Below are 15,145 nucleotides of genomic sequence, written 5' to 3'. Positions count from 1 at the left end.
GTTTCCCAGCCCAGGATAATTAGATCATCAAGGATAGCAGGTTGCAAAGAACACACGTGGTAGTAACATTGGATATTTTGGAATGAGAATAAGAATATATGGGGGGAGCACCATAATGTCATTAGCGGCAGTGGATGATCCAGCGTTCAGTGTCTTTTTTCAAAATCTCATCATCGCGTTTCCATAAATGTCCAACATAACTGGCGTTGGGTCATGTGAATTTGTATACCCAGATATCTGACCAATTCTGTCGTCCATCGCTAAGGAAACTTAAGGGAACCGGCGCCATGACCGGTGTGAGTGGGAATACTATAGATTTATCCCAATTAATATTGAGTTCCAGAAGTCTACCACAGGACAGGAGAAAAGTTCCTCTCCAGATCCCGGACATATATCAATGTGTCATCCGCATACTCCGAAATTATGAGGTTGTAATTCGGGAAGCGTATACCTCTAGGTCTGTGATATTCACGTATGGCACTTGCCATTGGCTCTGATACTAGCGCATTCAGTAGGGGTGACAGGGGTACCCCTGGTGATTTTCAATGTTGTTGTGACTGTATTTCCCACTTGAATTTATGCTACTGGTGCTGTGTATAATACTTCAACTTGTCGCTTAAAAACCTCACCCACTCCTATTCGACAAAGGACGGCTCACAGGAATACCCAATCCACAGTCAAACGCTTCCTCAGCGCCCAGGAAGACTACGGCGGCCCTCACATTCGGGTCTATTTGTTGTATTTGTGCCAAAGAGAGTGCAAAGGTTAGAAGTTATGCTGCGACCAGGTACAAAGCCAGCCTGTTCTAGACGTATCACTGGTAACAATGGAGCCCGTCAATTCGCTAATACCTTGACGTACAGTTCAGTATCTACATTTCACAGGGAAAGGAGCCCTTCTGAAGAGCAATCATTGGGTTGTTTTCCTGGCTTTAATAAAGTGACAATCATGGCCTCACACATTGAGGGGGGCATGACTCTGGTCTGTACCATTTACTCGTACAGTGTAAGCAGGCGCTGTATAAGGAGGCATCTCACAAAAAGTTACGGACTGGTCTCACACACCACCTGGTGTCATGCTTCATCATTGGCCAGTCCTCACCCTCCAAAAAGTTGGTTTGGTGGAGGGCGGGCATACACCCGATAACAGGGATGCACTTCTAAACTAATTGGGGGCTTGTGAAAGAGTGAGTGAGTTTTTAAGAGTGAGTGAATTTAAAAAGCCATTATAGTTACCTATTATGTTTTAATGGTGGTGTGTGAGACCAGCCCATAACTTTTTGTGAGGTGTCCCCACTCGCTCTTTCAACACTGTAAAAACCTTGGTCACTATCCTGGAAGCGGCCCTTATGTGGTAAGCATTTGATGTTGGAGGCTGCCTGCTCCTAGTGCTCCATGCCTGTAGTTCCCTCCCCTAGAGTCCCCTGGGGTTAGTGTGTTTCATGCGGTATAAGGGGGATCTGGTAGGCTTTGTAGAAAGCCACTGTGAGCCGGTCTGTGCCCGATGCTATTCCCGATTACATGCTTGCGAGGGCTACCCGTATTTCAAACGGGTGTAATGGCGCCATAAAATGTTTTCTATGCTCTGTAGTGAGCCATGTCATAGCGATGTGCTCTAGATCGTCAGTTGTGGCCTCCACATCTGGTGCGATATAAGTCAGCGTAATATTAGCAAAATATATCCGCAATACTATCCGCATCATACAACATTTGGCCCTCCTTGTCCTGGAGCTCTGGAGTCCCCGCTGTCTCTTGTTTGGGATGAGTCAGAGCCACCAAAGGTTGCTCCTGGGTGTTCCTTCCTCTTCATATATCATATCTGTGGCATATTTGTCCACACCCACAGTAGTCCTCACTGCTTGATGACCGGGGTTCCACAGTGCTTTTGCAGGCCTTTTCTAGGCCGCCCTTAGGGTCCACCAGGCGTCGGCGTCACCACACCGTCCTTTTCATTCCGTGTCCCGGGGCCTGTATCGCATGCCGGGGCGGTCGCCACCGCCTCACTGTGTTTCTACTCATCCCACGCTGTACACTCCTCAGTCTGTGGTCCCCGTCTTTGGTTGGCGTACCAGGCCGGGCACGTAACCGCTCTGTAGAGCCCCTGCTCCGCATTACAGAACAGGCAAGCATCCAGGTTCACGGCGCCTTCCCCCCTGCCTCCTGTGTGATTGCGCTCACAGCACCAGAGGACCCGGGACTGCACCTGTTATCAATGGATTCCCGGCATTCCTCTGCAGGTACGTCCGGACCTCCGCACCTGTGGCTTTATGCTGGTTTTGCAGCCGACCGCCCCACCAAGCAGCGTTAGAGTCACACTGGGCCTTTGTTGGCGCCCGCAGTTGATCGACTTGCTACTTCTTTAGGGGTATAGCAGGTCTTCGTTGTTTATTTGATGCCTTTAGTATCAGGATGATGAGGGATTATCGGCCGGGTCATCGGAGCCTCATTATTCTGCACCCATCTTGGAGCCAGGCAAGCTCCGCCCCATCTAACAAACATATTTAGAGGCAAACAAAGATACTTAGCCACACCTAGCTGGCCATAGGAGTCAAACTAGATCAATCCTCTCCCAAGGGGTGAACTGACCAAGGCTACATATCAAAGATCTGTCCACCTGTCCTGCTAATGGCGGCTGTTTCTCCCTCTGGCGTTTAGCACTCGACATCACGCGATCTCCCTAAAGACTTGCGGACCCTGGCACTGTCCATCATGCCGTTCCTCTACTTAGTTTGCACCCCCTTTCATTATAGAAATTTGTGGGGATCCTCTGAATTTGTACATCGAGGACTCATCCCCCCTCTGCCTGACCTCAAGATGGTCGCCTCAGTCATTGACTCTGGGAACTCTCCATCAACAGCAGAGACCCAGACATTTGGACCCGGTGGAGCTACCTCGCGAGATAAAGGGGAGATGGGCTATGGATTCCCTCCTTGGCCATCACCTACTCAGCCGATCCTTGGGCAAACTCTCCTGCGTCTCTCCTGACCTTATCTCCCTCCTCCCCCTTCACCCTGCCCCCCACCGCTCTACTCTTCTCTTCTTTCCAGCTATTGACCCCTGCTCTCACCCGTCCTTGCTCATAGTTCCCACCCTGTTTATCCACTGGACTTTCTTCTGTGAACTTTCCCTCGTCAGCTGAGACCTAGCTATTTGGCTGATGCCCGATGGAGCTACTTTGTTTAGCTAACGGGGAGACGGCTGTGTATTCCCTCCTCGGTCGTCACCTACCCAGTCGGTCTTTGGGCAGACTTCCCTTCGTCTCTCCTGGTGTCTTTTCCCTCATCCTCCCCCTTCACACTTCCCCCTACCCCTCCTCCTCCCTACTTCTCTCACCTTTCTTTCCTCTTTCAATGTGTTGCTTATTTTTGACGTAAGGTGTAATTGTTATGTAACATTGTGTAGCCGAATGTAAAGCGCTCTGATACCTACGGGTCTAGCCAGCGCTATATAAAACTCATTAAATAAATAAATAAATAAACCATTACATGTCCCATTTTCCTTCCAAATCTCTGAATAATGCTGACCAGAAGATGTCCCCTCGTTGTGCTTTGTGTCCAGTAGTTGAGTATGAGTTTGATGATGCCCTGTATTAAGCCACTTAGCCGTAGGCCACCTTGTTCAGTTCTAACGTAAAGCAAGGCTTCTGGCAAACCTTAATAAATTGTGCGGAGGTTCTGTTTGCATCACAATTAGGATACATTATTGACTGGCTCAGATGTCCTCAAAAACGTTTAGAGCATGTAACAGAAAGGAAATCAAAACTTATGCTTTTGTGAACCAAGCAAACTTCCAAAAACACAAAAGAGCCACTCTTGGTCCTCATCTCACTGTCTTCAAACACTCTGATGGAGCATGGCAGAAGAGGCCTGGGGTTTGTATAAACTTCATGATGTTGACGGCTCTTTCTATTTAGACACGGGTTCCAAAAAGTCGATAATTGTCCGGAGGCAAACATGTGTTTAAGGACATGTAGGTATGTCTCTTGCATCTTCGGTGTACCTTCTGGTTGTGCGCCTGAGTTCTTCCGTTCTGCAAGAGCGAGCCATTTCACTGTAAAGGGGTTACTTCCAAATATCTCAGGTACACATGGCGCATCCTCAACTTACACTTCTAACCCTCTTTGTTTGGGCCTTCATTGCAGGACAAGGAGGAGGAGGAGGAGGAGGAAGAACCATTGGCAGCTCCTGTTTCGAAATGGAAAGCAGATAAAATTGCACCTCTGACCCTGTGGACAACAGCTGTGGAAGAGCAGCCACCGCCTGCAGGTGTGTGTCTGTGGTTGGGATCTATCGAGGGGTTTATACGTTGATGACTGGAGAGCAGATGGAAAAGACAGAGATGTGGACCCCGTGTGTGGAATAGCAGCGAACACCTGCGGGTGTGTGTCTGTGGGTTGGGATCTATTGTGGGGTTTATACATTGAGGACTGGGAAGGGGGTGGAGGTGGTAGAGGTGTGGATCCCGAGTGTGGAATAGCAGCCACCGCCTTCAGGTGTGTGTCCGTGGGATGGGATCTATCGTGGGGTTTATACGTTGATGACTGGAGAGTAGATGGAAAAGACAGAGATGTGGACTCCGTGTGTGGAATAGCAGCGAACACCTGCGGGTGTGTGTCTGTGGGTTGGGATCTATTGTGGGGTTTATACATTGAGGACTGGGAAGGGGGTGGAGGTAGCAGAGGTGTGGATCCCGGGTGTGGAATAGCAGCCACTGCCTCCAGGTGTGTGTTCGTGGGTTGGTGTGGCTGGGATATCTATCATGGGGTTTATGCATTGATGACTGGAGAGCAGATGGAAATGACAGAGGTGTGGATCCCGGGTGTGGAAGAGTAGCCACTGCCTCCTGTAGTGTGTTGGTGGGCTGCTGTGGCTAGGATATCCTTCTTGGGGTTTATGTGTAGATGACTGGGGAGCAGGTAGAGATGGCAGAGGTGTCGAAGAGCAGCCACCGCCTCCAGGTGTGTGCCTGTGGGCTGGTGTGGCAGGGATCTATCTTGGGGTTTATACGTTGATGACTGGGGAGCAGATGGAGATGGCAGAAGTGTGGATCCCCGGATGTGGAAGAGCAGCCCCCGCCTACAGGTGTGTGTGTGTGGGTTGCTGTGACTGAGATATCTATCTTGAAGTTTATACGTTGATGACTGGGGAGCAGATGGAGATGGCAGAAGTGTGGATCCCCGGGTGTGGAAGAGCAGCTACCTCCTCCAGGGGTGTGTCTGTGGGTTGCTGTGACTGAGATATCAATATTGAAGTATTTACATTGAGGACTGGGGAGCGGATGGAGATGGTAGAGGTGTGGATCACTGCATGCGGAATAGCAGCCACCGCCTCCTGGTGTGTGTCCGTGGGTTGGTGTGGTCATGATACATATCTTGAAGTTTATACATTAGGGACTTTGGTGTGGCTGGGAGATCTCTCTCTCTCGAGGTTTATAAGGTGAGGACTGGGAAGTGGATGGAGACGGCAAAGGTGTGGTTCTCCTGTGTGGAACAGCAGCCACCGTCTCCTGGTGTGTCTCTGTGGGTTGTTGTGGCTGGGATACCTATTGCCAGGTTTATACGTTGATGACTGGGGAAGGGATGGAGATGGCAGAGGGGAGCGTTGCCGGGTGCAGAGGAGTAACATTGCCTCCTGGTGAGTGTCTGGGGGTTGGTGTTGCTGGGATATCTCTCTCTGGGTTCATACGTTGATGACTAGGGATCAGATGGAGATTGCAGTGGCGTGGATCCCCGGGTTTGGAAGAGCAGCCACCGCCTCCTGGTGTGTTTTCATGGCATGGCGGATCTAGGGATACCTATCTTCGGGTGTACATTGAGGACTGAGGAGAGGATGGAGTTAGGAGAACTGTAGGCCCCTGGGTGTTCAAGAGTAACAACTTCTCCAGGGATGTGTCCATGGGATTGGTCAGGAGCCTGTGTATGGGTTGCTTAACTCTCATCTAGCATACGTCTTGAGATCTGTAGAGAGGATGGAGTTGGGCTGTGGTCGCTTTTGGTGTTTTGCTATGAAGAATCTGATTTGCAGCTATGCCCTGTTGCAGGGTTGAACATGTAGATGTACCCTCCCTTCCCCCTTCCTTTGCTGATGTGTCTATAGAACTTGATAGGGAGAAGCATGTGACCCTTTGCCCCAAAGTGCCCTCACTTGGGACAGGTCAAAGAGATCCTCCTCCTTCTTTGTATTTCTTGAGGCATAGGAGGCGTAGGTAGGTACAATTTGGGCGGATAGCTTATAAAAATTATGCAGAATTAGAACCTTTGGTAAAAAGACTTAAAAAAACACCAATCAGTGAAACAAACATTTGGGAATAAGAGTAAACTGGAATAAGCCCATTTGCAGGTAATGTGTGTTAAAAAGTGAAGAACCAGTGGAGGAGAAGAAACAACCAGGAGGAATTGTCTGGCTTGAATCAACGTAGGGTACAAGAAGTGAGCGCTACTTCTTTTACTCACTTCTGCTAGGATGAGAAGATTTAGGAATAGCCTCCCTGTATTGACATTTTATGCAGAGCAAACCCTGCTGACCACCACTGGGCAGGTACAAAGCAAGTAAGCGATGCAGACAGGTAACCACCAAGTTGGAAATATATTGCATCTTGATTGTTGTAGAACTACCACTTGTGTTGCTGAACCTTTCAGAGCCCGTAGGAGCTCAGGAACAGCAGAGTTGTCAGCTTTGTTGTGGTCATCAACAATAAGGAGCATAAGAGGGAAAACACCGATCAGGACGCCCTCCACTCATAAGCGACAACCAACAAAATTGACCTGACTGGTTAGGACAAGTTAATAATTGTTATATTCTTCAGAACCGCGGGTAGGGCACAACTCTCTCCACTCAACCTCTTGCTTTAATCAGTTACCAGTCCAATCCAGTCCTAAATGTCCCACAAAACATCTTTTGAATGCAAATCTATCAGTCTACCCATGTGTTGTACCCCTTCTTACAAGAAGGTGTATGAAGGGAAGAAAGTACCTCGTGTACGCATCACCGGAGCAGCTGCTGGTAGGTACTCACCAGTTCGCCCACGTTTCTCATCATTGGTAACTTTCTTACCCGTGAAAAGATAAAAGGAAATATCCATTGTAGAACACGAGTGGTGAAGAAGCAATTTAGACAAGAATATGCACAGTAACGTATTTGTGTCAAAAACAAGACCCCGTAATGTGAGAGAAAGAAACCCCTTTTCTCAAACTAAAACAGAGATATGACTCGCATATATGAGATCCTAATGTTATTCCATGTAGTGAGCCTAATCAAGGTTAAAAACAAACTGCATGTTTCAGACCACTTTAGGATGGGCCAACATGTTCCATTGCCAAGCTTCCGTTACGGCAATTTCGTCAGGGCTCGGGCCTGATGAAACATAATTACACCAACAAGAAGTGGGGGTTACACATTGCTTGACAATAGGCTAATTTATATTCCAGCTGATAATCTGTCTGTGCTGACCTTCGTCAAGTAGTTGGGACTTTCAGTTCTTGTCCATACCTTATATGTCAAGAATCCATTACATGAAATCTTTTGAGTGCAGAACTAAAGATATCGCTCTGTTACACAATGGTTCAAAATACCAGCTGGTCTGCTGGTTGAACATGCTCTCTCAGAGCTTTGGCACGGCTGACCTTGCTGGGCCTTAAGGAGTGGACCTGGGAGATGTTTCGGACAGCAGACACCCACTATTGGAGAAAGAGGCTGCGGAGCCTGGGTTGATACCTTGCTTCTGGCTGCTGTAACACTGTAGTAGAGAGCTCCTACGCGGTCGATCGAGGATCAATGTAGCACTGCTCCATCCTAGGCTCAGGAGAGGTGACAACTCTGGACGGTGCTGGTGGTGAGCGTGGAGTAAACCTGACGCCTGGCTGGTGACCAGAGTGAGTCTGCTTATCATTGAAGCAAGTGAGATGGAATAACAAATGCAATGTATCCCAGGTGGCCTTCGTTCTGCATTCGAGGTAGTCTGCCATCGAACTTGGTTCTTAGCAGTGGTGCTCGCGATGATCCCTTTTCCTGCCTCGTAGCATAGGTTCCCGCTTACACTCAGTACATTATCTATCGTTATGATCCCATGAGGGAGGAGGGCATGTTAGTCATCTCTAACCCTGACTCCATCAGTGGTGATGCCAGCCCACCCTCCTCAATGCCTTTGTACTGGTATCAGGACATTGTGAGTTGCTGCCTGGGCTCCAGCTGTGCCAGGGTGAAGGATCTCAGCATATGTGAGTAGGGCTTTGCTTACATGAATAACCTTCCTTCAAATTCTAAAAAAAGACCACTTGGGGAAACTGGTATTTGTATATTTTGCATTAGCTTTGGAAATTATTTTTTAAAAGATGTTCTGGAGTTGGCTCTATTCACGGGTAATTTTCAAAAAAGTTATACAGTACCATGCCCCTGATGCTAAACTATGGCTTCAGGTAAGTAACTTTTTTATTTCCAAACTGGAGGAAAAAGATACTATATGATGTTTGATTTTCAACATCTAAAGTAGAAACGATTGTCTTATAACAGCATGCATGCTCTATGTTTTATTATACTTTTGTTTTATCTTTGCTTTAGAATCTTTAAAAGAAATGTTATTGTCTATGCTAATAAAAATGTTCTGGACATGTCAAATGTTTATAATATGTGGACACAATTTGATCTTTGACATTAATGTGTGCTGAGACCAAACATGTGTCTGCTCATATTTCAGAAGAGGGAGAAGGCGAAGCGGAGGCATCATTGGGCGAGGGCGAGGCTCCATTGGAGGAGACCGAGGCGTCATTGGGCGAGGGCGAGGCTTCATTGGACGCTGAAGAGGCTCCATTGGACGCTGAAGAGGCTCCGTTGGAAGCGACTGAAGGTTCATTAGAGGAGGACGAAGCTCCGCAGGATGCGACTCAAGCTCCACTTGACGCGACTCTAACTCCACCGCACTCAGATGACCCTTCACAGACCACAGCCTCAGAAGCTGCAGCCCCATCCCCTGGGGGAGAAGACACCTGAGGAAGGGACCTCAATTCATCACAAGAAGAGCCAGCAGAAGGTGAGGATTCCCAGCCTTAGATGGGCACAGGCCTCCCTCAGTTTAACACCTTCGACGCTATTGACGGAACCGTTCCGTCACTCCCCTCGGGTGGGCTGTGCTCATGACGGAACGGTTCCGTCACGGCCTGGCCGCCGCGCCTGCGCAACGCTGATTTTGCGCCTGCGCGGCGGGTTTCATTAAGCGGGCGGGGCCGTGACGGAACCGTTCCGTCACGAGCACAGCTCACCCGCGAGCCGTGACAAAACGGTTCTGTCACCAGCGCAGGTGAGCCGCGCGCCCCCCCCCCCGTGACCGTTAGCGCTGCGGCGGAATAGCCGCCGCAGCGAAGGTGTTAAGAATTAACACTCTCTAACCAGGGCCACAAGCAGTTTCAAAGTCCCTATGTTGATTTGCTTCCAGGGGCTGTCGCCCCATGCGACCTGCTTGGAGTCGTAACTCCTTCGACTCTCTAGTCAGATACATCTAGATCTGAGCAAACGTCTGTACAAGACTGAACTAAATGTCGCTTACAGTTTAGCTGAGTTCCACAATCATATATGTGGGCAGAACAATTGTAGAAATGGAGATTAGCGGTAAACAGTCAGAACATTACCTGCTTCGCTCCTTCCCAATCTCAGTTGATCCTCGTTGAGGATTTACAGTGCCTAGATATCCTGCACGGATCAAAAAGAGACACCAACTTCCATAGGAGAGCAGAATCCTCCCTATGACGCACCACAACTAGCTCAGGAATAAAAGGCATCCTCTGCCTGCAACACAAAAGCGAGACCCCACTTTTCTAGGGGGGCTTCTGATATAGCCATTGAGTTAAATCTGCTTTCTAGAAAGTTTTCTAAGTCCCTCGCTTTGTTGATATTTATCATCAAGTTATTGTTCGTCTACGGTTAAATCCCATCTTCCCTTCCTTCATTCTTCATTCCTTTGCCTATGTCACCCTATTTTTCCTTCTTCTAACCCTTTCTACTATTTTACTGCTAATCATTTGAGACCCCTGGATATATGATGTTACCACGCGATCAAAATTATCGCGGTACATCACAACGCAGCTTTTACAACGCAAGTCGTTACCACGACTTGCGCTGTAGGGTGTACTATTCCACTGTATGATTTACTATTCCAATTCCAGTCTACGTACAGTAGGGAAGGTGTTGGAATAGTAAATCTACTATTCCTTAGTCTAGAGCGCCCTCCAGCGCAAGTCGTGGTAACGACTTGTGTTGTAAAATGTGCTTTGTGATGGCACTGCGGTGTTTTGACCGCGTTGTAAAGGTTGTTTACCAGTCCCCTTAACCCCCATTCTGTTTTCTCCCATACCCTTCTCATCATACTCTTTCTCCCCATTCCCATCACTTCTTATTCCTTCCTTGTGTTGTCCTTGTTGACCCTTGTTTCTTCCTGTTTGTTGTGAAGGTCCCTTCTTACCACATCTCCTTTTTTCATCCACAGACTTCTTACCGCTCTCTCTTTTAAGCTGACTTTGGGCCATATGTGTGAAATTTCCATTTTGCATTTTCTAAATAGCGAATACCAAGAAATCGCTATTTATGAAATGAAAATAGAATGTACAAAAATAGAGATTAACTTTAGGACTCCTAAACGGCGAAAAATCCTAACTTTAAGACTTTCGGTATTCACAGAAGGCATTTAGGAGTCCTAACTTCTGTGAATACCAAAATGGTAGTAAGTTTAGGATTTTGTCTTAAGTTAGTTTTGTGAATCGGGCCCATAGTTTGGCATTTCCTAATTTGTAATTTCTTAATAGGAAATTGTAAATTACGAAATGCAAAGCCTAGGGTGCCTAAGGGCCTTAGCCCCCACTTGCTGCACCCCAGAAAAAAATGGAGCACAAGTAAAGCACACAAATACCCTAGGGGCATGTGTGCGCTACATGGCACTTTAAAAAATGCTTTTTTAAATTGCACATGGCTACTTTTCGACTTGTAGTTGATGGTAATTGCATTTCCTAAATGCCCATTGTCCATTTAGGAAATGCTTTGTACATGTGCTTGAGAAATCGCAAATAGGAAATCCCTAATTTCGGTTTCCTATTTATGGAATTGCAAAATGTGATTTCTACTGGGTAGAAATTGCATTTTGCAAATCCCTATCTGCCTTTATATACATGGAAAGACAATGTAGCATTTCATTACAACCCGAAATTGCGGTTCGGTCCATTAAGAACTGCTTAATCCTTTCTTACACATGGCCTAGTGTTCTTCACTGGCTCCTAACTTTTCCTGTCTGCTTGCTTTCTTTGTACTGCCCTTCTCTGAGTTTTCGCCACACTGCCAATCCCTCCCCTTCACTTGAAACCTCTTTCACCATTCTTCTATCCACCTACTCCTTTCCAGATCTCTACGTTGGTGCCACAGGAGAGACAATTACCAAAACCAGTACTGCCACCCTAAACCTTTTGCTTTCTACAGCTTTTTGTCTTTTTAATGTATCTTGCAGAAACTTTCACTCCCTTTCATACTGGGAATTATGTTTTTGTGCATTCATGACATTTTTAAAATTATAATCTGAACCAGGGATTTGATCCCGGTCCGAGGTAGGGCACGGGCTCATGTGGGAAGTCGGCGTCCTTGGAGGCTCAGAAAGGGACTCCTTCCAAAAGATAACCCTAAATAGAGAATCTGTGCCATCAATGAAGTGTGCCTCCCTTAGGAGAGAGACAATGCACATTGTACCTGGATTATATGCATCGTCCTACAGAGGAGGGCCCTGCCCAGCCACTCGGATCAACCTATCAGTCTAAGACGAAGAAGCTCCCGTAACCATCAACGTGCCCTAAATGATGTCAGATGCAAGGCTGAGATGTCCAGTGACTGGTAGAGCCTCTGCAAGGTACATAAATACAAGTTTTGGAATTTGGGCAGTTTTGGTTGCCCTAACACCTCCCTGGAACCGTAATCATAAATTTCTGATGGATACTTCTAATCGCAGATTCCTCACCTTTTGAATATTTATTTTTTTATTTTATTTAAGAGGTTTTATATAGCGCTGGCTGGACCCAGGAGTATCAGAGCGCTTTACAAGGTGTTTCCATACAGGTACAGTGTGTATAAGCACAGACAACGGAATAATAAAAGAACAAGTCCACATAGGGTACATGACATCTAGATAAAAAAGTAAAAACAATTGCTAGACACTATGAGTCATACAAAATAGCGGTCACAGTTTGGCGGGAAGCCTCACTTAGGTATACAAAAACATGCAAGAGAACTGACTGTCATGAGGAGGGGAGGTAAGGTGATCAGATAGAAGGAAAGGGAGTTGGCCAGGCGGGTGGTCACAAGTCATATGCAGAGCAGATAGGTGGGGTGATGCAGAGGGGCGAGGCTACCAGGGAGGGATTAGAAACCCCAGTATTTATTAAGGAGAAGAAGTTTGAGTTCTTTTTTGAAGCTGGGGTAGGACTGGTTACAGCGGAGGTCTTTAGGGAGGGCATTCCAAATAAGTGGGGCATTGCCTGAAAATGAGCGTGACTGAGTGGAATTCTTTTTCTGAATGGGGGGAATAAGTAGGAGGGTATTGGAGCTTCTCAGTGATCGCGTGCAGCCTGCTTTGGTCAGTTTATTGGAGAGGTATGCCGGTGTGTTTTGGTGGAGGATTTTGTGCGTAATGCAGGCGGTTTTATATGTGGATCTACCTTCAATGGGGAGCCATTTAAGGGATTTAAGGGCGGGAGAGATGTGGTCAAATCGTTTGCAGTCCGTGATAAGCCTAGCCGCGAGGTTGAGCACAGATTTAAGAGGTGCCAGGTGGGTTTTGGGAATTCCGGTGAGGATGGCATTGCCGTAATCAATGCGCGATAGAGCAAGCGATTGGACTGCCAGTTTAAAGTCATCAATTGGGATGAAGGGCTTAATTTTCTTAAGGTTACGGAGGGTAAGGAGGGCTCCTTTGGCAGAGTTGTTGATGTGAACGTTGAGAGTTAGTCGGTTGTCAAGGGAGATGCCCAAGGATTTGACTGAGGTGGCTAGGGACAGGGAGCAGTTGAGGGCGTTAAGGTCTGTGATCCACTTTTGAATGGGGAGCTGGTTGTTTTTTGGGGAGAAAAGAATAATTTCAGTTTTTTTTGGGTTAAGTTTGAGATGGTTCGAGTGGAACCAGGCTTGAATTTTGATGAGGGTGTTGTTGAGGTGGAGGATGTCAGCATGGGTTTTTATCTTATGGTAGAGTTGTGTATCGTCAGCGTAGAGGTGATAGTTAATCCCTGCTTGTTTGAGAATGAGGGTGAGAGGTTCCATGAAGAGGTTAAAGAGAGAGGGAGATAGTATGGATCCTTGTGGAACTCCTAGAGAGATGGGGGAGGGGTTCGAAAGGCAATTGTGGATTTTAATTTGCTGAGCGCGGTGCTGCAGGTATGAGACAAACCAATTATGAGTCATGCCATTAAGGCCGAATCGTTCTTTAAGGACTTTGAGAAGAACAGAGTGGTTAACGGTATCGAACGCTGCGGAGAGATCAAGGAGGATCAGTAGGCTAGATTCGCCATTGTCAAGGGAGTGGTGAATGTCATCTATAATGTTAAGCATGGCGGTTTCGGTGCTGCAGCCTTTCCTGAAGCCAGATTGAAGAGGGTCAAGTAAGTTAAAAAGTTCAATGTGTCTGTCAAGCTGAAGAAGGACACATTTTTCAAGGGCTTTCGAGAGGAGGGGCAAGTTGGAGATAGGACGGAGGTTGTTGAGGTCATTAGGGTCAGCCGTAGGGTTTTTAAGAATGGGGGTGATTTGTCCCAGTTGAAGGGAGGTGGGGACACAGCCGGTGGCTAGGGAGGTGTTAATGATCGAGGTCCAGGCAGGTGTGATGATATGTTTGAGGTTTTGGACAAGTTTAGAAGGGAGGGGGTCTTTAGTGTGGGAGGAGGGTTTAAGTTTTGCAATGATGTCAAAGACATCTCTTTCAGTGACTGGCTGGAAATTATGCCAATCGGCGTTATTTTTAGGGTGAGTGTTGGGGGGATTAGAATCTTGGAGGGTGGAGGGAAAGGGGGGGGAGTGAGATCAGTATTATGGAGGGTCGTGGAGGGGGCGGGGGGGAGTGGGCAGGAAGCAGGTGCAGTAGGGGGGATGTGTAGTATGGAGGTAGGGGTCAGAGTCGGCAGGAAGGATTGCTCTATTTTTGTAATTTTTTCAGAGAAAAAGAGGGCTATTTCTTCGCATCTGGACCTCGAGGCCATAAGTACAGGCGGAGCGGCTGAGGTTTGATTGCGAACAATGTTGAACAGTTCTCTGGGTCTGTTTTTGGCTTGGTCAAGTTGTGTTCTGAAAAAGGATGCTTTTTGTTTAAGGATGTGTTTTTTGTAAGAGGATCTTGCAAGTCTGAGGCGAGCTAGGTGCAAGGGGGATGGGTGCAGTCTCCATGTTCTTTCCGTCTGTCTCAGTGAGCGTCTTTCATTGTTAAGCTCCGTATTAAACCATGATTTGGAAGGGACGGTTCTTTGGTTTTTGAGCTTAAGCGGGGCCAGGAGGTCTAGGGTTTCAATAACTGCTTTGTTGTAGTGTTCAGTAAGTTCATTTGCGTTAAGTGAGGGCGGAATGGCGAGAAGTTGGGCATGGAGTTTGGATTCCAGTACATCCGGGGGGATATTATTCAAATTTCTGGTCAGTTTCGAGGGTTTAGTGGTTTTCGTGGGCGGGGGAGTGGCAGAGACCGCTATAGAGAACAGTATGAGATGGTGGTCGGACCAGTCGATGGGAACAATGTTGGATAGGAGGGCTAGATCTTTGCTAGTAATTATTGCATCTAGGATAGCTCCTTTGGAATGGGTCGGGGAGTGACAGAGTTGCTCTAGGTCATTGATCTCGAGAAGGTTGGAAAGGAGGGTGATAGAGGGATCGCTGCGCTCATTCCAGTGGAGGTTAAAGTCTCCCAGGAAAATGTTGAGGGAATTCGAAAGTGAGGATTGTGTAAGAATGTTGGATAGTTCATCAACGAAGGGATGAGTATTGCCGGGAGGGTTATATATGTTGTGAAGGCGAATGGGTTGGGAGCCGTGAATTTTGAGTTCAGCTTCAAGGTATTCAAGGGTGGAGTAATTAGTATTATTGACAAGGGAAATTTGTAGTTCCTCTTTGAAGATGATGGCAACACCACCGCCAATTCGGATGGGC

The 15,145-nt window shown here is 47.3% G+C and overlaps 1 protein-coding gene across 1 annotated transcript in view; it reads left to right on the top strand.

Moving 5' to 3' along the window:
* RSPH1 (radial spoke head component 1) overlaps window positions 1–15,145 on the top strand; it is a 187,465-nt gene that overhangs the window by 164,599 nt on the left and 7,721 nt on the right. Inside the window, exons 7-8 of the mRNA XM_078655882.1 lie at window positions 4,141–4,264; window positions 8,691–9,023. Coding sequence (XP_078512008.1) covers window positions 4,141–4,264; window positions 8,691–8,983 — 417 coding nt within the window. The 3' untranslated portion in view covers window positions 8,984–9,023. The remainder of the gene's footprint in view (window positions 1–4,140; window positions 4,265–8,690; window positions 9,024–15,145) is intronic.

Source organism: Lissotriton helveticus, chromosome 8 (assembly GCF_964261635.1).
Source record: "Lissotriton helveticus chromosome 8, aLisHel1.1, whole genome shotgun sequence".
Classification (NCBI taxonomy): Eukaryota; Metazoa; Chordata; class Amphibia; order Caudata; family Salamandridae; genus Lissotriton; species Lissotriton helveticus.
The sequence above is the reverse complement of the archived record's forward strand: the minus strand, read 5'-3'. Positions and strand labels throughout refer to the sequence as shown.